The sequence below is a fragment of the Dipodomys merriami genome, unplaced genomic scaffold (genome assembly GCF_024711535.1).
Source record: "Dipodomys merriami isolate MVZ:Mamm:240054 unplaced genomic scaffold, mDipMer1.0.p SCAF_256, whole genome shotgun sequence".
Taxonomy (NCBI): domain Eukaryota; kingdom Metazoa; phylum Chordata; class Mammalia; order Rodentia; family Heteromyidae; genus Dipodomys; species Dipodomys merriami.
In genome coordinates, this window is record NW_027204004.1 from 1,355,393 (window position 1) to 1,378,790 (window position 23,398).

Consider the following 23,398-nt stretch of genomic DNA (forward strand, 5'->3'; position numbering starts at 1 on the left):
CCATATAATCAACAAAACAAAGAACTGGTTCTTCCAAAAAATTAACAAAATTGAGAGACCTTTAGCAAATCTTATCAGAGAAAGAAGAGAACACACCCAAATAAACAAACTCAGAGATGAGAATTAGAAACATCACCACAGAAACAACCAAGATCCAGAAATTATAAGGGAATATTTCTCAAACCTTTATAATAATAAGTTTGAGAATCTGGAAGAAATAGAAGATTTCCTAGCAAAGATCGACATGCCAAAACTAAACCAAGATGAGTTAAACCAACTTAAGAGGCCCATATCAAGCACTGAAATAGAAGGAGCAATAAGAGACCTCCTATCTAAGAAAAGCCCAGGACTGGATGGATTTACAGCAGAATTCTACAAGGCCTTCAAAGCAGAACTCACACCAATACTCCTCCAAATCTTCACTGAAATTGAAAGAGAAAGTTCACTACCAAACACATTCTATGAAGCCATCATAGCTCTCATCCCAAAACCAGGCATGGACTCATAAAAGAAAAAGAACTATAGATTCATTTCATGATGAACAAAATTCTGGCCAATCGACTTCAATAATTCATCCAAAAAATCATACACCACAATCAAACACAATTCATTTCAGGGATACAAAGCTGGTTCAATAAATGTGAATGAATTAATATAATTCATCACATCAACAAAAGCAAGGAAAAGAACCATATGATTATCTCAATAGATGCAGAAAAGGCATTTGGCAAGATCCAACACCCCTTTATGATGAAGATTCTGGAAAAACTACGAATCCAGGGAACATTCCTCAATACAATAAAGGCTGTATATGACAAACCTAAAGCCAGCATTATACTCAGTGGTGAAAAACCAACATCATTTCCTATAAACTCAGGAATGAGACAAGGATGTTCACTCTCTCCACTTCTCTTCAATTTAGTATTAGAATGCCTAGCAACAGCAATAAGATGTAAACATAAAAGGGATCCAAATAGGGAAACATGAAGTAAAACTCTCCCTCTTTGCAGATGACCTGATCTTGTATTTAAAGAATCCCATGGACTCCACTCCCAAATTACTCAAGCTGAATCAAAAATTTGGCAGAGGAGCAGGGTATACAATTAACCCTCAAAAATCAATGACTTTTCTGTATGTCAACAATGAGAAAAGTGTAGCTGAAATCAGGAAAGCAACTCCATTCATAATACCCCACCAAAAATAAAATACCTAGGAATTAACTTAACCAAAGAAGTGAAGGACCACTATGATGAAAACCTTAAAAACCTGAAAAAGGAAATCAAAAAAGTACTTAGAAATTGGAAAAAACCTCAAATGCTCCTGAATTGGAAGGATCAACATCGTGAAAATGGCAATACTTCCCAAGGCTATCTACAAATTCAATGTGATACTTATTATATTCCAACCTCATTCATCAAGGAAATAGAAGAGGCAATCCAAAAATTCATAGGGTACAATGAAGTACCCCGAATAGCAAGAGTGATCCTTAACAGAAAGAACAGTGCTGGAGGAATGTCAATACCAAATTTCAAACTCTACTACAAAGCCATAGTAATAAAAACAGCTTGGTACTGGCACAAGAACAGACCATAAGACCAATGGAATAGAACTGAAAACCCAGAAATGAAACCACATACCTATAGCCATCTAATCTTCCACAAGGGAGCCTCTTCTGTAAATGATGCTGGCAAAATTGGTTAATCCCGTGTAGAAAACTAAAGCTAGATCCTTATATATCACCCTGCACCAGAATCAACTCCAAATGGATCAAAGAACTCAGAGTCAAAGCAGGCACTCTGAAAACATTACAGGACAGAATAGGATAAATCCTACCTCTCTTTGGCATAGGCCGAATTTTTTTTATTGTGAGAATACCATACAGAAGAGTTACAATTATAAGGTCAAGATAACGAGTATATTTCTTATCAAGCATTGTTCCCTCCTCTTTGTTTCCCCTTCCCATTCCTTCCCATACTCCACCCACCTTCCCCATCTGATCCTCCCCTCCATCCCCTACCAAAGTTGTTCTTTGTTTTTCTGAAATAATGACTTGTACATCTTATTGTTGCAATGTGTCCACCTGTATCCTTACTTAAACGATTTGTTTTTGCGCTTCCCCTCCACAAATTATACCAACATCAAATTCAGTGAAAGCATGGGTTATACCATAGAGACCCAGAAACACAACAAATCAAGGAAAGGTTGGACAAATGGGATTGCATAAAATTGCAGAGCTTCTGCATGGCAAAGGACATAGCTAGAAGATCAATAGAAAGCCCACGGATTGGGAGAAGTTCTTCACTAGCCATACAACGGACAAGGGTCTCATACTTAAAATATACCTGGAATTCAAAAAATTAAATCCCCCAAAAACAAATCCTCAAAGAAACAACTGCCCAATAAATAAATGGGCTAAAGACTTAAAGATAAACTTCTCTGAGGAGGAAAGAAGGATCACCAATAGACTCATGAAGAAATGCTCAACCTCCCTAGCCATAAAAGAAATGCAAATCCAAGCAACACTGAGATACCACCTCACCCCAGTTAGAATAGCTATACTTATGAACTCTAATAACAACAGATGCTGAAGGGGATGTGGCCAGAATGGAACCCTACTGCACTATTGATAGGAATGTAAACTTGTTCAGCTACTTTCAAAATAGTGAAAGATTAAAAATTGACCATTACCATTACTAACTTGCTAACTGCTGATTCTGCTTCTGTAAACTTGCTTACGCTAGCATTGACCCTTCCCTTCCCAGAAATGAGTTAAGAAGTTTCAGGGACCAGATGCTGGCCCCAGGACAAGGTCAGTGGTCGTAGATAAAGAACAGACAGTACGTGTTCCTCAGTTCCCATTTAGAAATTCCTCAGACAGGACCTTGAGATAACGACCACCTGGGAAGACCACAAGCTAAGCCAAATGTCAACCAATCATAGGACTGTAACCATGTAAACCCCCCTTAAACCAACCATGGGCCAGTCATTTTACAAAGAGTGTTACAAAATTTCCCGCATGGCAAAGTGATTGTTGGCGTATATGATGACCTTTAAATGGACCAATCATGGGATGCTTTGTGTTATGCATTAATCTTGTGGTTTTTGCCTTTAAAAGAAGGCTTGTAACCGCTGCTCGGGGCTCCCTGTCTGCTCGGGACAGAGAGTCCGTTTGCGCAAGCGTCAAATAAACTCCTCTTGCTTTTTGCATCTCCCGGCCTGGAGTCTGAGTTTTCTGGGGTGCCCTCCCGTTGACGAAAGTATCTTAGGGGACTAGGGTCTTTCATTTGGTGCATTGGCCGGGAACCAGGCTCCCCCAAACCCCAGATTCCAAGACCGGCAGGAGGTAAGATAGAGCTCTTGTCTTTCATGTTTGTCATTTTCGTTTTATGTTCTGGGATCCAAATCTGTATTTGGACTAGAGGGAAAAGCAGATGTGCCCAGTACCCTAGTCCCGCCCTGGAGTCCTGCTCCAGGGTCGTCTGTATTTGGGCCAGAGGGAAAAGCAGACGTCCCCAGTACCCTGGTCCCGCCCTGGAGTCCTGCTCCAGGGTCGACTGGTGGAAGGAGGAGATCCGAGTGTCTCTCTGTTCTGGGGAGTTAAGGTGAGGCCGGCCACTCCCATCTGTAATTCCTTCCTCATCTGTACTCCGTTGCTGCGCGGCTTCTGGTTCTGTCTGTCTCTGTTTAGTGTTACTTGTCTTTAATGTGTGTTTTGTATTCTCTATAGAGTTGGGTCAACAAGTGAGTCCACTCCTAGGACACCTGAGACCTTGTCCTAGTTAGTTTAAAAACAAAAACTGCTGGTTTTGCTTTTGTAACTTGCTTGTTTGTCAATTATGAAATTGCAAGTGGCCCCAGTTAGATCTCAGCCTTGGGCCTTGGCTCGGGGGGGGGGGGGGTCTGAGCGTGGGGGAGAACCTGTCAGTCTGAGGGGACGGCCACTAGGGACTTCTTTCCTTGCCCCAAGATGACTGGCAATTCTCCTCCGCCTTGGAAGGCTCCTGGGTCAACGTCTGCAGGAATCTAAGAGAAAAATCCTCTGGAGGTGAGTAGGGGTGTTGAGTTCCCTGGTAAGTGAATGGTGGTGAGATATCACCTCATTCACTGAGACCTGATTTTGTCTTTGTGGCCACATGTTTGTCTTGTTAACTTTAGTGTGTTTGTTTTATGTTTTCTGGGGTAGGGAAGTTCTGGGTGAGTGTGGCAGGCTCACCCAGTGGACTCTGGATTCAGCTTGCTGAATGAGAACAGCACAGAGTTCTGGTATGGATAAACTGGGGCCCATTAGTCCCCAACTCAGCCTTCAGTTCTTGTCTAGTTCTGTTTTAGAATTGGTACCAGTTTTAAATATGGATCCTTGGTTTTTGTGTTTATCTGTGTTTTTGTTATTTATTTGAACATCTCTGGGGAAATAAAAGTTCCAGCTGGGCTAGGTCACAGACCTGCTATGCCCACCCTCCCCCCTGAGGCATGGAAGGTTACTGGGCTAGTTTGGTTCCCTTCAAGCCTCAGGCTGCATTTTCTCCTTGTGGAGGCTGCCAGCAGGGAGAGTGTAGAAGGCTGTGTGCCTGGTTTGGACTTTTTCAGCTAGTCCTGACAATGTAACAACTTGTAAAGTGCTCTTGTCTAAAATTAGATTAAAAAATCTGGCCAGTTTAGTTTCAGGTGACCCCCTCCCCCAGCCCTCGTCCAACAGAAGGGATTCAAAAGACTAATTAGTGAATTGCCTTGCTAGACAAACAAGCTCTGGGAAAATAAAAGAAATACTGCTTTAATTTTTGTTTAAAAACTTTAAAAGGTGTATGTATGACTGATTTTGATTTTTTTGGGTGCTTTAAGATCTGTGTGAGTGTTTTGTGTGTGTGTCTGTGAACGTGTTCAAAGATAAAAATTGTCAGCATGCTGTAACAATTGGGTGAGTTTAAATTTAAAATTCAAAAGGTTAAGAGGTTTGAACATTACCAAAAATTCTAAAAAAATCTTCACATTGTTTTAAATGGCTTTTTAAAGATTCTTTAACTTGCAAATTAGAAAATCTGGTATTTTAAAAACTAATGTTTTAAAATACATAAGACTGTTTATACTGTAATCAAGATATCTGGCTTAACAAAATGCATTGGCTGTTTGGGATCTGGTTCCCTTGGCTAAAATTTGGGATAAATATTAAAAATTTAAATGTAAAGGTTAGTTTAATACTGTCAAAGATGTTACCTGTTCTGTCTGTCTAAAAACTGTGTATTTCATTCGAGAACCAAGAGATAAAAAAAGGAAAAACTAAAAGCCAACAGAAGACCTGTCTTTAGGGGTAAGGGGCAAACAAGTAAAAGTGCAGTTCAGCAGGCCATGCATGGTGGGACAGGCCCTGGGAGGAGTCCACGCATGGTGAAAGAGGACAAGCTGGCACAAACGCAGTTCATCTAACCCTAAAGAGTCGGATTGGGTGTGTGGCCATTCCATAGAAGGGGCTGAGTGGCCCATCTTTGTTCTCTCTTTTCCCTGCAGATAGACACTGAAAACATGATGGTTAAAATGACTGATGTGATAATCTGATTAGTATTGCTAAAACATTCCCTTGGATGTGTTAACATTAAAAATTAGAAAGGCCTTAAAAAGAGGGTTAAAAAGTTATATGTATAATGTGACTTGCTTTTAATGTTTTACAATTAGGATGTTTTTAAAAGTTATAAAGGTGTAAAGTCTAGCTTCGTGGTATAGTGATGGTGACTGTTATTTTCGCATTAAGGAAAAATTGTCATTTGAGTTTAAAAATCTTAATGTGTGTCTGTTTTAAAACAAGCAACTAAGAGGCAATGAGTGACATTTGACCTCAAGATTCCAAGGGATCTTTTCAAAATGCAAGTAAGAGGTTTTAAAAAAATTAATTAAAAATGGATTTTTGGATATAAAGTTTAAATGTAAAATTGTTCTTGACATTGGCCTCAATGTGCACAAAGAAGGAAAAAAAATAGGATTATCAAAATGATTGCTATTCTAGTTTGCACTTATAGGTTTTTTTAAGTTTCCAGCAAGCCCAGAGCAAAGCACAAAGGATTCTTAAAAGTTTGTCAGGTGTAACTTTGGCTCTTAACAAGTTTCAGGTAAGAGCATGCTTAAAAGCTACTTCTATGTTCACCACTTTGTTGCTTTTAATTGGAGTAAAATGGCCTTTTATAAGACTCACTGATCTGCAAACTGGTTCAAAGCCAGCCCGGGCAGAAAAAGGTTCCTGTGAGACTGTCACCTCTATTCAGCCAGCAGAGTACTAGCCCTGGACTAAAGAGTCAGGGGACAGTACTCAAGCCCCAAGCTAGAGACTCACAGTGGGAGAGTACTAGCCCTGGACTGAAGAGTTAGGGGACAGCTTTCAAGCCCGGAGTCTGGGACTCATAGTGGCAGAGTGCTAGCCTTGAGCTGGAGAGCTGAGGGACAGTGCTCAGGCCCTGAGTTCAAGTCTAGCGACCAGCGAAAGGGAAATGCCAATGAGGCATTTATCCCAATGTGAAGAAGACACTCCTGGGACAAAAGTGATGGAGGAGCATCCAGAGGCAGTAAGCCACTGCTTGGTTGGCAGAAATGTCAGATCCTAGAGTCATTTGTGCGTGGCCCTTAAAAACTGGTCAGAGCCGGGAGGTCATAAAAAGAGTTTGTAAGCATGCCAAATGTCCATGACTATCTACCTTGTAAGGGACAGGAACTTGCCAGTCCTCTGTGATAGTAAAAACCAATGTTATAAAATGTGGAGGATAGTTTAAATCTCAACCCCTTTATGTGCCAAAAGCTCTAATTGAGCTGACACTAGTTACATGAAGTTCATCTGCTCACGAAAAAGTTTGTAAACGTGAGAGTGTGTTTCTATTTGATATCTGTCTAAAGACCTGCAAAGGTAACTTAGGCATTATTTGGGATCACTAGAGATCACATTCCTAAGCCATCTAGGAAAATGCTTTTACAAACCAGAGTGCTAAACAAGCTACACTGCTGTAGCTGGAGAAAAGGTCTGTGCAGTTGTCAAAAGTTAAATATTGTTCTTAATGACATCTAACCCTGATGGCCTCTTTGTAAAATAGTCTAAGGTTATAGGTTCCTGGCTAGGTAAGATCAACGCCCCTGAAGTCAGCTTGAAGAAGTTACAGAAGATGGACCTTCGCCCTTCTAGCCCCTTTTTAAGATCAAGGGTCCAGAGTCAGTTTTAAAAAAATGAGGCAAAATAGATGGCATAAAAAATAGTCTTAACTGTTGTAGGTGTTCAAGGTGTGGAGACTGCATCTGTCAGAGATGGTTACAAGACTAAGCCTTCTAGCCTCCTGTGTCTATTTACAAAAATATCTGGTTAGTAAAAAGTTGTGATTTTGGTAAATTGTCCTGGACTATTGTTTAAAGATCTTAAAAATCAGCAGGATCAAAGCCTGCCAAGCCTATGCAATGTATCCTTAACCAGTCTGTGTAGGAATTTACAGCCCAGCATGAGGTGTGACAGTCCCTTGGAGCCACTGAGAGATCCTGCTGCTGCTTCTGCGGTTGTTGCTGCTGCTGCATACCCTAATGGGTAAAGTTCAACGACGGCCTGACAGCCACCTGGAAAAACTCCTGCCTGATTCCATCACCTGAGTCTGCTTCCTGGTTGACCGCTGCTAAATCTAAGATCTTGTGGGAAATTCTTTTGGGTGATATCCAGAAACCCTCTCTTCCCACAGTGGATATTGAGGACAAGGATATCACTGGCTTGCTTGTCTTAGGCACTTCAGTGCATAGTGACTGAAAATCCACTCTATGGTCACAGCCTAGTTTGGCTCTGGTATGGTAATAACCTGAGTGTGTTATCAATGAAAATTGTAAAGGAGAGGGGGTTAGTAAAGAAAGCCTTGGAAAAGGAATTATAAAGGAGAGGGGGATAGTAAAAAAAGCCTTGGGAAGGGAATTAGGGAAAATTGGTATCCCCTTTAGATAAGAAAGGATTTAAAAAGTAAGGATTGTCTTTAATTGTTTGAAAAAAAAAAGAAGGGAAAGAAGACAAACCTCAGAAAGTTTAAATATGTAGCAAAGGGTATGAGTATGTCGCAAATGGTATAAGTATGTTGCAAATGGTATGAGTATGTCTTAAAATTGGAGCTTACAAGTACAGCTGGTATAAAATTAATTTAACTGTGATACACAGAGGCAGGACTGGTAAAAAAAAACTGTAAGGGGCTCTGGTACTGTTACTTTTGTTACAATAGGACCTTGTATACTCAACAGACTGATGTCTTTTGTAAAAGAAAAAAAAATCAGCGCAGTCCGTCTATTAGTTCTGAGGTCTCATTACCAAGCACTGAGAACAACTGACACCCCACAAAATAATATAGAGACACCCTAAATTTTTTTTTTTTTTTTTTTGTCGGTCGTGGGGCTTGAACTCTGGGCCTGGGCGCTGTCCCTCAGCTCTTCAGCTCAAGGCGAGCGCTCTACCACTTGAGCTACAGCGCCACTTCCGGTTTTCTGGTGGTTTATTGGAGATAGGAGTCTCACGGTCTCTCCTGCCCGGGCTGGCTTTGAACCGCGATCCTCAGATCTCAGCCTCCTGAGTAGCTAGGATTACAGGCGTGAGCCACCAGCGCCCGGCCAGAGACACCCTAAATTTTAAGATTAAAATTAGTCCAGAGAAAAAGTGGGGAAAATGAAAGATTAAAAATTGACCATTACCATTACTAACTTGCTAACTGCTGATTCTGCTTCTGTAAATTTGCTTACGCTAGCATTGACCCTTCCCTTCCCAGAAATGAGTTAAGAAGTTTCAGGGACCAGATGCCGGCCCCAGGACAAGGTCAGTGGTCGTAGATAAAGAACAGACAGTATGTGTTCCTCAGTTCCCATTTAGAAATTCCTCAGACAGGACCTTGAGATAACGACCACCTGGGAAGACCACAAGCTAAGCCAAATGTCAACCAAACATAGGCTTGTAACCATGTAAACTCCCCTTAAAAAAACCATGGGCCAGTCATTTTACAAAGAGTGTTACAAAATTTCCCGCAAAGTGATTGTTGGCGTATATGATGACCTTTAAATGTACCAATCATGGGATGCTTTGTGTTATGCATTAATCTTGTGGTTTTTGCCTTTAAAAGAAGGCTTGTAACCGCTGCTCGGGGCTCCCTGTCTGCTCGGGACAGAGAGTCCGTTTGCGCAAACGTCAAATAAAGTCCTCTTGCTTTTTGCATCTCCCGGCCTGGAGTCTGAGTTTTCTGGGGCGCCCTCCCGTTGACAAAACTATCTTAGGGGGCTAGGGTCTTTCATTAGTATGGAGGTTCCTCAAAAGACTCCACAAAGAGCTCCCCTATGACCAAGCAATCCCACTTTTGGGTATTTCCCCAAATGATCACAAACAAGACCACACTAAAGCAACCAGCACAACTATGTTTATTGCAGCAGTATTTACCATAGCTAAGATATGGAACCAACCCAGATGCCCCTCAGTAGATGAATGGATCAAGAAAATGTGGTATATATACACAATGTATTTTATGCCTCCATCAGAAAGAATGACATTGCCCCATTTGTTAGGAAATGGAAAGTCTTGGAAAAACTTATATTAAGTGAAGTAAGCCAGGCCCAAAGAAACATAGGTTCCATGGTTTCCCTTATTTGAAATGGCTGAAACAAGCAGAAAAGATCAGATAGCTTGATGTTAGACAAAACAAACCCCAAGATAAGGACTCAAGTGGTTTCTCTTTCTTGCTATTGTTTCTAACATAGTTATAGGGTGATTTTTTTGTTGATTTGTCTGTCCTTCCCCCATGGTATAATCCCTATTTTCACTGTATTTGATGTTGGTATAATTTGTGGAGGGGAAGGAAAAAAACAAACTGTTTTTTTGTGGAGGGGGGAATGGTAATGAGCAGGGGGTAGAGAGTAGGGGGAAATGTAGTTGTGGAGATATGAGGGAAAGGATGTTAGAGGAAAAACAAACAAAGGTGGAGGCAATAGTGCTTGATAAGAAATGTACTCATTACCTTGCTCATGTGATTGTAACCCCTTTCTACAGTATTTTCACAATAAAAATTTTATTTTAAAAAATTACATATGTAAACACACACAAACACACACTCTAATATATATGTTTAACTTCTTACTGGTTTGATTGTGCGCACCTTATGTTCTTTATCACACAATATTGCATTTGTGCAGCAGAGTTGCCTTCTTTGTAGTGACTTTATTATAGGTTATTTTTAATTATATGCCAACAAAACTCATTTGAATAAAATGTAGTGAATTATACCATATATTTGTAACAAACTAAGAAAAACATACAACATACAGAGAATAGTTACTTGAATATCTAGTAAGCTTTGCTGATCATCTAAATTCATAATTAGATAGTAATCTATAACATTAAAGGATAGAAACATGATTTGAATAATCTGATTTAACCTACAACAAATTACTTAAAATGTGAAGTATTTCATCTTAAGAAATAAGATTATATAAAGAAATTTTCAAAATAAATTTAAGATTTTTACTGTGATACTTTACCACTCTACCATTTAATATTTTTACTAATTGAAATTGAAAGACAGGTGCTGGTTGCACATGCCTGTAATTCTGGCTATCTCAGGAGGCTGAGATTTGGGAATACAGGTTCAAAGCCAGCCTTAGCAAGAAAATCTATTATGATACTCTTATCTCGAAGGAACCATCAAAAAAGCCGGAAATGGAGCTGTGTCTCAAGTAATAGAGCTCAGACACAGAGCCCAGGCCCAGACTTCCAGCCCTAAGACATGTCAATAAATGAATATACAATAAACAAAAAATAAATAAGAAAAAGAAAGGAAAGAAATTGAAATGGAGTCATTCCTACATAATCCAGTATTGTGTAGGTTTATAAAATTCTAACCTCAAAATTTCAACTCATTAATTAAAATACCAACTAGCTTTAACAAATGATTGCTTACAGAATTTAGAGAAGTAATATCAATTGTCAGCCTTTCTCATAAAAAATGCAAATTTATCCTTAAATATTTTGTCTAAATAGATTTTTACTTAAGTGTTACATGGGGGGAGCAGCCCCAGGGTTTGAACTCAGGACCTCATGCTCTCTCTTGGCTTTTCCACTTGATACTGGTGGTCAAATACTTAAGCCAAAATTCCACTTCCGGCTTTATACTTGTTAATTGGAGATAACCATCTTAAGGACTTTCCTACTAGGACTGGTTTCAAAATATCAGCTGCCTGATTAGCTAGATTTATAGTTATGAGCCACAGGTAACTGGCTAAAAGTTGTAATTTATTGTGATTTTTTTAATTCTTATCATTAAGTAATTGGACAAAGGCATTGGCAGTTAACAAAGCAGCTTACGAACACAACATGCCTTGATCAGTGTTACCTCTTTAAACACTGTCACCAGTCTTTCTTCTACCATCCCCTTCTGTTTTGTAGGCTATACACTAGACTCTTGCCTGCATTTTCTTCCCCTTTTCCTCTTCATTTGTCTAGTCTTTCCCCTTGACCCCACCACACCAATTTTGATATCTGAATTCATGTTTTTTTTCACTATATTCCTCATGTTTTTTTTGTTGGTTGGTTTTTTTGTCACTCATGAGGCTTGTGAATGCATATATATATATATGTGTGTGTGTGTGTGTGTGTGTGTGTGTGTGTGTGTGTGTACACACACATATAGATGTTAATATAGAATATATAGTACATAAATATAAAAAATAGATTTTGATAAAGATGAAAATAAAAATTTTGTATTCCTTCAGTGTTCTTTATATCAATTTCTCATCTCTTCCTATTTATACTAACAGCATTAGACTTAGTCCTAATTATCTCATACTTGTATGAATACTAAAGCTCTTAATTGGTGTCTTTTGATCTGAGATCCTATTTACATGAATTTCATTTAAAAAAGCTTTTGATATAGCTTTAATAGATAACACACTTTTTCTAATTAAAATAGCTTTGTCCTTGTTTTCTCAAAGTTCAACAAGTGGACTTAAATTAGATTCTCAAAATTATTCCTACCTTTTCTGTTTTAAAAAACATGGCAATAATTTTATTCCCAGAAAATTCCTCCGAGTAATTTATTATAAATTTCTATCCTCACAAAGTTTTGATGCACAACTGTGGCAGTCATTATTCTCTAAAATTGCATGTCAATTTTCATCACTTTAACTAAGTAAATTCTAATCACTTAGTTCAAGTAGTTTATTAATCAATTTTTAAATTCAGCAATGTGTTAGACTCTCATCACTGAGAAATAACCTATGCAAAACCAGTTAAAGAAGGGAAGGCTATGTTGCTTCATGGTTTAGTTTTAGTTGATCTTGGTTGAGAGAAAATGGCCAAGACAAGGAAATAAGTAACACATTATGGTGATTTGTGAGCAGAGAGAGAACTCTTGAATAAGTGTGTTTCTCATTTTCCCTCCTTTGATTCTAAGTTCTCAGACTTGAGGATAGTACACAATCAGCATGTGTTTTCTGTAGAGAGCTGAGAGAGGCCGCACCTGGAAGGTGGCGCCGGCTTCCGCCCTCCGCCTTCCCAATGGCGAGTGCTCTCATGGTAAACAACTCCTTACATGGCTAAGGCAAATAATTTGGCTTGCTTCTGCGTACCTGAACCTATTGGTGGTTCCCACGTGGCGTATCAGGGTTGGCTACCCAGCGGGTACTTAAGGCTGTGGGGATTGCTCCCCGGGGTGGGGGTCAGAAGATTACTAAAAGGTCCTGAATAAACTGCAGAGAGAAGAGTCTGGTGTCGCGTCTTCCTTGCTGGTCGAGGCGGTAGCAACACGTTGCGGCCCGTATGGGGAACTCAGCCATAACCCCAATGAGGACTCAGAACTCTCTGTGGTCAGGGTGGTGCACCGGTAAGTTCCCAGGTAAAAGGGGAATCCGCGACAAAAGCGGGGGTAAGTCCCCAGGTAAAAGGGGAATCCGCAACAAGAGCGGGAAGTAAGTTCCCAGGTAAAAGGGGAATCCGCGATAAGAGCGGGGGGGGGGGGGATTTTTGCTCTTCTTGGTAGATAGGGAAAGAGCGAGAACCCGGGGCTAGTCAGTAGAGTAGCCAAAAGTGAAAGTAAAAGTTTGTTTACCAGCTTTAAATGTTTAATACATGGGCGCTTCTTCTTCGCGCCCAATTTTTTTGGCTCTCAATGAGCTACTGCACTCAAAAAAGTTAAAAATAAAAAAGAGTACTTTAGAGAGATTTTTGAATGAATGTGACATCGTTGCCCCGTGGTTCGCTGTCTCTGGAAGCCTCACAGTGGCCTCTTGGGAGAAACTAGGGAGGGACGTAGATTTTGCCTCTGAACAAGGAACGCTTAAGAGCGGAGTGAGGCCAATATGGAAACTGATAAGAGGCTGTCTCGAGGAACAGCGTTTCAGTGAGGTGGTAGAGAATGGTCAGGCCGCCCTAGAAATGCTGCAGGAAGAAAGATCGGAAAGGGTAGACAGCAAAAAGGAGGAGAGCAGGGGGTGGTTATACCCCGATTTTGCCGAACTAGAGACCTCTGAGTCTACAGACTCAGAGGAACTACAATCACTCATAGAACAAATAGAAAAAACAAAGATAAGAAAGAGGAGGAAAGGGAAGGAGAGAGAGGACCCAGATAAAGACGAATGCACGCCCTTCGTGCACCGCCCCACACCTTCGGCCCCTCCGCTCTATGCGGAGGACCCCGGAAGTGGCAGCCCTGGCTGTTCTTTCAGCCCAGGCGTGTGGAAAGCGGTCAGAACCGAGTTACATCTAGCCTGTCCAATATTTCAGGATCCACAGGGACAGCGGTATCATGAACCCTTAGATTTTAAGGTTATAAAATCTTTAGCTGAGTCTGTGCGGACATACGGAATCACTGTAGCCCAGGTGGAGGCCCTAAACAGACATTGCATGACACCCAGTGATTGGAGTGGGCTCGCACGAGCTTGTTTGAGCCCAGGTAAGTATTTAGATTGGAAGGCCTTTTTGATTGAATTTGCTAGTGAAGAGGCTGCGGCCAATCAGGCTGGGGGAAACCCAGCTTGGGACAGAGATATGCTGCTTGGACAGGGGAGATTCGCCAATCAGCAGATAGGCTACCCGGTTCAAGTTTATGAACAAATCAATAAAATTGGCATAAAGGCATGGAAGGCCTTACCAAATAAAGGCGAGGGCTCTATGGAGCCGTTTTCGGACTTTGTTGCCCGTATGGTCGAGGCCGCTGGCAGAATTTTTGGTGACCCAGACGCAGCCATGCCATTAATTAAACAGCTTGTTTACAAGCAGTGCACTAAGGAATGCAGAGCCGCCATAACCCCATATAAGAATAGGGGACTAGAAGCATGGATGAAAGTTTGCAGAGAGCTGGGCGGACGACTAACTAATGCTGGATTAGCTGCTGCTGTGGTGCAATTAACCCAGGAGAATGGGGCTGGTAAGGTGGCTCAGTGGTAGAGTGATTGCCTTGCATGCATAAGGACCTGGGTTCGATTCCCCAGTACCATATAAGCAAAAAGAAGAGAAAAAAGCCGGAAGTGGCGCTGTGGCTCAAGTGGTAGGGCGCTAGTCTTGAGCTGAAGAGCTGAGGGACAGCGCCCAGGCCCAGAGTTCAGGCCCAGGAAAAAACCTATTTAAAAAACGCTGCAAATTTGTCTAAACAGTTGTCTAGTTATCTTTTAGGTAATTGAACTGGGGAGTTCGACAGCCTGATGGAACAGCTCAGGGTTGCCATCGTCATGGTGAACTCGACCCCAGTGGATGCCGGATTGGCGGAGGGGTTATCTTCATGGATCTCCGCTGCTATGAATCATCTTAAGGAATGGGCGGGTTTAGGAGCCCTGACAGGCCTTCTGGTGTTAGCCTCCTTGGTATGTCTGTGGTGCATTTGCCAAATTAGAGGTTCTCAGCGTCGCAGTGCAGCCATGATTATCCAAGCCTTTACAGTCAATGGAGCAGGTCAGTCCCCCCAAGCGTGGCTTGCCACCCTAAAACAATGAACACAGATTGCAAAGCCAAAGTACTGCAGTCGAGAGGCATGAGTTTTGCCCTCGAGGAGAGCATGTTTGATTGCACACGGGTTCGATTCGCCTTTTCCCGTCCTTGTGAAAAACAAAACGAATCACTGGACAGGCTGAGTCATCCCTAGAGAAGGTACCCTCTGGGAGAAGGCTTGTATGCAGTCCTTGCATTGCACAACAGGGATCAGACCTCTGTTCTCATCTGTGTTCTTTAAACAAAAAAGGGGGAACTGTAGAGAGCTGCGAGAGGCCGCACCTGGAAGGTGGCGCCGGCTTCCGCCCTCCGCCTTCCCGATGGCCAGTGCTCTCATGGTAAACAACTCCTTACATGGCTAAGGCAAAGAATCTGCCTTGCTTCCGCATACCTGAACCTATTGGTGGTTCCCACGTGGCGTATCAGTGTTGACTACCCAGCGGGTACTTAAGGCTGTGGGGATTGCTCCCCGGGGTGGGGGTCAGAAGATTACTAAAAGGTCCTGAATAAACTGCAGAGAGAAGAGTCCGGTGTCACGTCTTCCTTGCTGGTCGAGGCGGTAGTGACAGTTTTCCACTTCGCTAAACTTCTCTGGGAACTCAGTCCCCCATACACCTAGTTGAGTATGGTATTGCTCTCCTGCATATTTTTCAATCCAATCAAAGTGACAATATGACTTAACCATTTCATTTGAACACAGCACCCAAACACATCTCCTGATCCAAAAACGTTCCATTTTTGTTTCCAAAAGGCCTACATTCATCTTTTGACACTAGCATAAAAGGAGAGGTAACAGAATTCATTGCCTCTCTCCAAAACTCTTTGTAGCTTTGACTTCCAACATCATTCAAAATTCCAGGTTCAAAATGTCCACAGAGACTTAAAGAAAATTTTTATTTGAGAGTTGCCATGAAAATAAAGCAAAATAGGGCTGGAAAGGTGGCTCAGGGGTAGAGTGCTTGCCTTGTATGCATGAGGCCCTGGGTTCAATTCCTCAGCACCACATAAGCAGAAAAGGCTGGAATGGGCACTGTGGCTCAAGTGGTAAAGTGATAGCTTGAGCTGAAATGCTGAGGGACTGTGCCCAGGCCAAGTTCAGGCCCCATGACCAACAACAAAAAAAGTAAATAATATTTTTTTTTAAAAAAGCAAAACCAATTATATGCCAAATATAAAGGCACATGCCTTTAATTAAATCTACTCAGACTGAAGACAGGAGGACCACAATTCTAGGGAAGCCTTAGTAAAAGCAATAGATTCTATGTGAGAAACAAATTATAATGGTCCAGTTTTAAGTGGTAGAGTGCTTACTAGGACAGTATGAAGCTTTGGTACAAGAAAGAAGAAGAGAGGAAGAGAAGAAGAAGAAGAGGAGCCAGACAGGTAGAGTAAGAGGAAGGAAGAAGAGGAAGAGGAGAAAAAAGAAGTAGAGAAAGAGGAACAAGAAGGAGAAAGAAGAGAAAGAAGAAGAGGAGGAAGAGGATGACAGTTAGGATGAGGAGCACCCTATTTTCAATATATAATAACATGTTGTAAGCATTCCTATTCCAAAAGAAAAGAATTGGAGAACAAGGGAAAAAATGGACCAGTAAATCAATTAATGTACAAAGAATTTGACTTGAAATTTCTTAATCGAACAATGTGCAAACAGACAAAAGGAGGTTAATAGCATTAGCACATGTAAAATCACTTATAAAATAGAAATGATATGTCATTTGATACTCACCAGAATGGGTTAAAGAAGATGTGCATTAGTAGGTTTGACAAGGACGTAAAGAAATCAAAGCTCTCATACATTGTAAAATAGCACATTCATCTTGGAAATTAGTGTGTAAAAGTTCCTCACAAAGTTAGTTACAGAAACACCAAACAGCCTAGAAACTTTGTACAGTCTAGAAAGTTTGCCTATAGTTTTTATACACTTAAGTTAAATACTTGTGTATCATCACAGCAACATTATCTATGACAGCAAAATAATTGAAAAAAAAATTTCAGGCTGACCAATAGTAAAACAGATCACAAAACATATACTCACGAAATAGCCCATTTTCAAGTAAAAAAGAGAAATGGAGAATTGATATTAGTGGAAACACTGACAACAGGCTAGATAGAAAGAACCAGACACAAAATAACACATAAAATGATTTGATTTTCATGAAATTTTGGAATTATCAAAATGAGACATAACATTAGTTTCTTTGGGGTTGGAAGTCTAAGGAGAATTCAGAAGAGCTGCAGACAGGTATAAAATTTCCTTGTGAATGATGAATATTTGAGAGTATTCCAAGGTGATAATGATCGAATATACTTTCAAAATACAAAGAATCCCTAAATTTTATAGAATTAAGTTAACAAATATATTTCAATTACACATAAAATGATTTTTAAATGGAATACTAGATAATCTTTAACTAACAAAGGTAAAAATAAATAAATGTTCTGGAATTTGGGAATTGAACAGTCTCTCCTGCTAGGCATAAAATTAAAGTGTTCTACCATGAAAGTAGACATAGAATATAGCAAATTGGTGGAAAGCAGGAGCAAGTAAAAAAAAAAAAACCTCAATGCATATTCCACAAAATTAAGAAAAAATCAGAGAATAAGCGGTTTGGAGAGATGAGTGGAAATGTTAAAAAGGGATTAAAGTGATCAAGATGCATTGTATTCACAAACTACTTCATTGAATGGCAACTCCTTTCTTCAACTATTCAAATAAAATATTTTCAAAACTATCAAATAAAATAAATAAATTAATTAAACAAAAACAAATAATGAATAGATAAATAAAATATAATAAAAATAAACTATAGATGTATAACAATATACGCCACAAATTTATAACCCAAACAAGAATAAATTAGGTTTGTTCGTGCTTCAAGATATATAAGGTAGAAAATTTTGACTACATCTAATTTATTGAGTTCTTTTGTCAATGGCATTAATTATGCCAGTAGTAAAAATAATCATGAAATTCTGAAATAAACAACACAGTATCCAGGAAATTACTAATTACTAATGCAAAGATATTATTGCAGAAAGATGGAATAGTATATGTTTGTATTATTAGATAAAATATCAAAATGATGTCAGAATGTAACATAGATTTCACAGAAATAAACAATAGAAATTTAAATGTATAAGCCAGGGAAATACAGCATGATTACAGCAAGTAATTTATCTTTTTTCCCAGAAATGAGAGAAAAATAAAAAGAACAGTGCAAAGGACAACAATCAAAAACTACCAAAAGTGGTTAAAGTCACAAACACTACTTTTAATCCTATAATAGGAAGGTGAGGTCACTCTAAAAAAATCACGTGTGGGAAGATAAAGACTGCACTGAATTCATTATACTAACATTTATACAGTGAAACATGACCACACAAACATTCTTCTAGTAAACTCAGCACCACCTTATGTTGATTAACACCTGCCTATGGTTTTCTAAATTGATAAACTGGACCAACATCATTGCATTGTTATAAAGATTTATTGTTAAGTAAATTGGTTGGCAGAATTTAAGCAAATCATATGAATTCAACAGTACAGTACCAGAACTGTATACAACATACCATTTTTAGTTTATTTTTGTAGTATGATCTTGTTTTAATCCTTAGGCTTTCCTGCACTGAGATCTTCCTATTCTAACTTTGTATATAGCTGAGATGACAGACATATGCCAACTTGACTAGCTATTGGATGGGATGTGATTATTGTTAGGTCTGCAGGAAGCCTACCCCCTACACCCATCTCCTTCACCAGCCTGAACCCAGTAATCACCTGACTGTCCATCACTTAACTGTGCGTCAGAAAAGGATCCTTGAATCTGAGGTTACTTTCTCCACGACTATTTTCTATTGTGACTTATCCATTCTAATTTCTTTCCTGAAACAGACCAGGATCTTAAACTAAGGATCTATGCAATGTCCTTGAGCTTTATGTTGGAGAAAAAAAGGCTAATAAACACCATATATGACTAAGCTTATATTAAAATGAAATGGTAAATTAATATATATGATAAACTGATAAGAGAACCTACTAATGCTCGTGTGTGTGTGTGTGTGTGTGTGTGTGTGTGTGTGTGTGTGTGTTTTATAAGAGCACATTATTAATACTCTATTCGCTTTAAAGTTTAGAAAATTATCTAGGATATTATTTTTAGAGTAGTAAGTTCTGTAGTATCGATGACACAAGCTTTCCCATTCCAGGATTTATTACTATGAATCAATCTTGAACCTTATCTGTTCCTGTTTGTTGAACCATGAGCTTTGAAAGCAAATTCTCCTATATCTGAATTGCCAACAGGGACGTAGCAGTCTAACCCTACATTCATATCATTGAATCTCAAGTTAGTAGCTTTTCCCCATCGATAAGATAATTACAGAAGGGATGAACACACAACAATTAAATATACAGAGTGAAAGGGAAACAAAAAAGAAAACATTTTTTAACTCCATATGACAATGCCACAGGGGATCAAAGAACTACAATTAATTATCCAAAAAAGAGCCATCACATATGCAAAGCATTCTGCTATATTGTTACAAGTGGTGGTTCTTGTTAACCTCTCAGTATGCCTAATATATAAATTAAGCTTTGCCATAGTTATGTTTTTTTAGGGGGGGGGTCCGGTTATAGGGCCTGAACTCTGGGCCTGGATGCTGTCCCTCAGCTCTTCTGCTCAAGGCTAGCACTCTACCACTTGAGCCACAGCGCCTTCCGGCTTTTTTTTATTTTTGCTTATGTGGTGCTAAGGAATCGAACCCAGGGCCACAGGCATGCAAGGCAAGTGCTCTACCACTGAGCCACCTTCCCAGCCCTGCCATAGTTATTATTATGAATCTTTCTGCTCATTTTTACCCCCAAAAGGATGATTTATTTCTTCTATTTAAAGACAGGCCTTCATCTTTAGTGTTCAACCATGCATTTTCAGTCTTCTCCATTATTACCAGCTCTTTGTCTGAGTATACATTTTTTCCCCTTATTTAGGAATTGGTACTGAAAGTTAAAGAATCCAATCAAATAGAAAGTGTAAAGACCCCTATGCTCTAGGAGAGAGGTGTTTGTTTTTTTCCTCCCAGGATGGATAACAGGACCTAGTAATAGAAAGGCTGCTCTAGAACTTTGTGTCACTGAAACTAGTAATGTTTTTTTGTACTAGCTGTTCCTGAGGCTTGAACATAGGGCATGAGCACTGTTCTCTTGGGAATTGTTTTTATCTACCACGTGACCACAACTCCACTTTGGTGGTTAATTGGAGATAAGAGTCACTTGGATTTTTCTGTTCGTCCTGGCTATGCATTATCCTCAGAACTCAGCCTGCTGAGTAGCAAGGATTACTGGTAAAACAACAGTGCCCACTGAATTCAATGTTTTTTTTTTGTTGTTGTTATTCTGGACTCCAACTGCTTTCAGGGTGAAAAGCCATCACTGGGGATTCAGTTTTGCATGGGTTTATTTTTATAACAATTTTAAAATATTTATTTGCTCTCTTGTTGCATTGTTGCTACTTTATCTTATCTTCATTTAATACTGGTTTTTACATTTTATTGTTACCACCTTATTTCATGAAAAAAATGGGGTTACGGCACCAAGAAATTTAAATTAGTACAGTATTAGTGGTTTGCTTCATTTGAGAAAGGTTCTCTGCCGTAGAGTTCCCAACACATAGAGAGTTGCTTCACTTAGGACACCGGGATACCACTGGAAAAAAGGGGCCTGACAGGAAATCGGATAGAGCCATTGGCATATCTCCAGATAAGGGAACTCTTAGCCACATTCCAAAAACTCACACTGCCATCATCAAGATCAAGAAACACACCAACCCGGCCCAGAGGCTTCTCTACATATTGAGACAGCAATGGGAAGGTGGTAAAAAGGGTGTAAAGTGTGTTCTCTTTCACAAACAAAAGGAGGAAAACATCCTGAGCTTCACTGAGGTTGCTCCTTATGACAGAATCCCTAACAACTCCCAAGGCCCAGGTTGAAGACTCATCCACACTAACCTCCCAGTAATGTTTCCCAGAGCTGAGGACTTGGCATCCAAAAGCAGTGAATTGGAGGGAGTCTTCAGAATTCAAAACTGCATATTGATGGTCGTGTCTAACACTGCTCCCAGGATCTTGATTCCCCACAACTTCATTGAAGGCAAACTCCATCTGGAACTGACTGAGCTTCTCTCTCATTCCAGGCATGGGAGGGGCACTGAGCTGTGGCCTCAGAGGAAGTGGCATGAAGACCAACACTGACTCACAGCTTTCTAGGGTCAACTCTACATCCTGAAGCAGTTCCACATCTGGCTTCTGGTATGTTTCGATCAGCTCCTGAAACATATTCCTGAGCTGATGCTTCTTCTGAAGCATTTGGGTTTCCCTTTCTCTGAGTTGCTGTAACATGGCTCTTCCTTCATTGATCAGTAGCTGGGAATGGTGTCTTTCCTCCTCCTGGACACCAAGCTGCAGCATTCTAAAAACATCCTTAGTCATATCTCGGTATAGATTCACATAACAAATCCATTGGTTGATGAGTCTCCTCTTCTCCTGTAAATTGTGCTGGTTTTCTTGAGTCTTTTCCCATACAGCATGCATCTGCTTTGAAATCAACTCCCTCTGCTCTTCAGCAGCCCTTTCTATGGGATGGTGTTTGTGAGCCCTGTGCTCCTGAGACATGGAACAGCTCCTACAAAGCAGGGCCCTGTCTATCTCACAGAACATCTGCTTGGTCTCTCTGTGTGTCCCACACATGTATTCCTCAGAGCTCAGGAACCGCCTGAGGCTGGCTCTTCTGGCAATGGCCACCAGGCTCCTCAGAACCACGTTGGTTTTCAGGTTTGTCTGCTGGCAGGGTCCCTTGCATCCAGGGCACCTGGCTGGAGTCTCTTCCCAGCACAGGCAGAGACAAGGTCGACAAAAACTGTGCCCGCACTCTAGGGTGACTGGCTCTATGAAAGTATTCACACAGATGGCACAGCTAAGTTCCTTCTGGAAGGCCTGCGCAATGTCAGGGTCCATCATTCCTAGAATCTAATGAGGTGCTGGTGACTCACCCCTAAAAACCTAGCTACCCAAGAGACGGATATGAGATCAAGCTTTGAAGCTGACCTGGGCACCAAAGTCCCCCTGACACAGACTCTTATCTCCTATTTACCACTCCAAAATCACAAGTGGGCTATGACTCAAGTGGTAAAGCACTAGCCTTGACCACAAAGTGACCCAGGGATAGTGCCCAGTCTTGAGCACAAACAGGCCCAGCAACACTGCCCTACCACTGGGTTCAATCCCCACAACCGACAAAACACCACCACCAACAACAACACCAAACCAAGGAGAGAAGAATTAAAAGAGGAGTAGATTCTCCCACTCTTATCCTCACCTGGAGTATCCAAGCTCCAAATGGCCTCCTCCTGCTGAGGGATCTTCAGCAATGCCTGAGTCTCAGACTTCCACTCTATTTATACTGAAAGAGGGTGGGCCCATGAAAGAAAGTGTCTCTGATTGGTTGTTTAGGGAAGCTGATTTACATATCAATAGGAGTTGGAATTTACATCCTGCCAACCCCACCTTTTACTTCCTCTTTCCAGGACATGCAATTTGGTTAGGTTATTTGGATTAGGTGCAACTTAGTTTTGTCCAGGGTTGGAAAAGTTTATTGTGTTTGTTTTATTTTGTTTTGTTTTGTTTTTTACTTCTGTGTATGCTTTATAATGGGACTATGAGTTTATTACTTTTCCACTGGACTCTAGCACACATTTGTGGAATCATCCATTGTATCTTGTGGGTCTTCATTAATTTGGAATTTGTCAGGCCTGATGGTGGACTGGTACTTTACCGCTTAAGCCATGTCCTCTTCTGTGTTTGCTTTTACTTTTGGAATAGAAAATTGTGTTTATGCTTAGGCTCTCCTGGACTGAGATCTTCTGATTCACACGTTGCACAAAGCTGAGATGACAAGAATTACCTCTTGCTTGAGTTGTGATCAGGGTTAAGTCTGCCCACAGACCAGCCCCTCCCAGCTTTCCCATCACCTGCCTTAATCAGACCATCAATCACCTGACTGTCGATTATCACCTGACTGTGAATCAACAAACATCCTAGGCTCCGAGGTCACTTCCTCCCAAGTCCATTTTCCATACTAATTTATCCTTCCGATGTTGTTGTTCTTGTTGTTTGTCTGTCAGTGCTGGACTTGAACTCAGAGTAGAAGATCTGTCCCTGAGCTCTTCTTCCACTCTATTTCTCTTATCTTTATTTTAAATATCATTTATGCCTTTTTATTATAAAATGATGTGGTATTCTGATATATAATTTAATAACTCAATGCCGTTTTTGAGAATGATCTAAAAATTATCATAGACATAATCATACACACACACACATATATATTTGTATATATATATATATATATACATATATATATGTATATAAATTGGATTTCAAGAGCACATTATTAATATTCAA

The 23,398-nt window shown here is 40.3% G+C and overlaps 1 protein-coding gene across 1 annotated transcript; it reads right to left on the reverse strand.

The window, feature by feature from the left end:
* Positions 1 to 1,244: 1,244 nt before the first annotated feature.
* LOC138836733 (tripartite motif-containing protein 43-like) lies at positions 1,245 to 21,952 on the reverse strand. The gene is made up of 4 exons (XM_070035412.1): positions 21,330 to 21,952; positions 20,735 to 21,158; positions 3,445 to 3,698; positions 1,245 to 1,266 (listed from the first exon to the last, which is right to left on the reverse strand). Exons 1-4 carry the CDS (start codon positions 21,950 to 21,952, stop codon positions 1,245 to 1,247), a joined length of 1,323 nt encoding a protein of 440 aa, XP_069891513.1.
* Positions 21,953 to 23,398: the final 1,446 nt, after the last annotated feature.

Coding starts and splice junctions, on each gene's coding strand:
- LOC138836733 (XM_070035412.1), bottom strand. CDS start 21,952: ATGGACCCTGACATTGCGCAGGCCTTCCAGAAGGAACTTAGCTGTGCC. Junction 21,159..21,329: donor GAAGGAAGAGCCATGTTACA/GCAACTCAGAGA, acceptor ACTTCCTCTGAG/GCCACAGCTCAGTGCCCCTC. Junction 1,267..3,444: donor GACTCCAGGGCGGGACTAGG/GTACTGGGCACA, acceptor TTCCTTTTTCAG/GTTTTTAAGGTTTTCATCAT.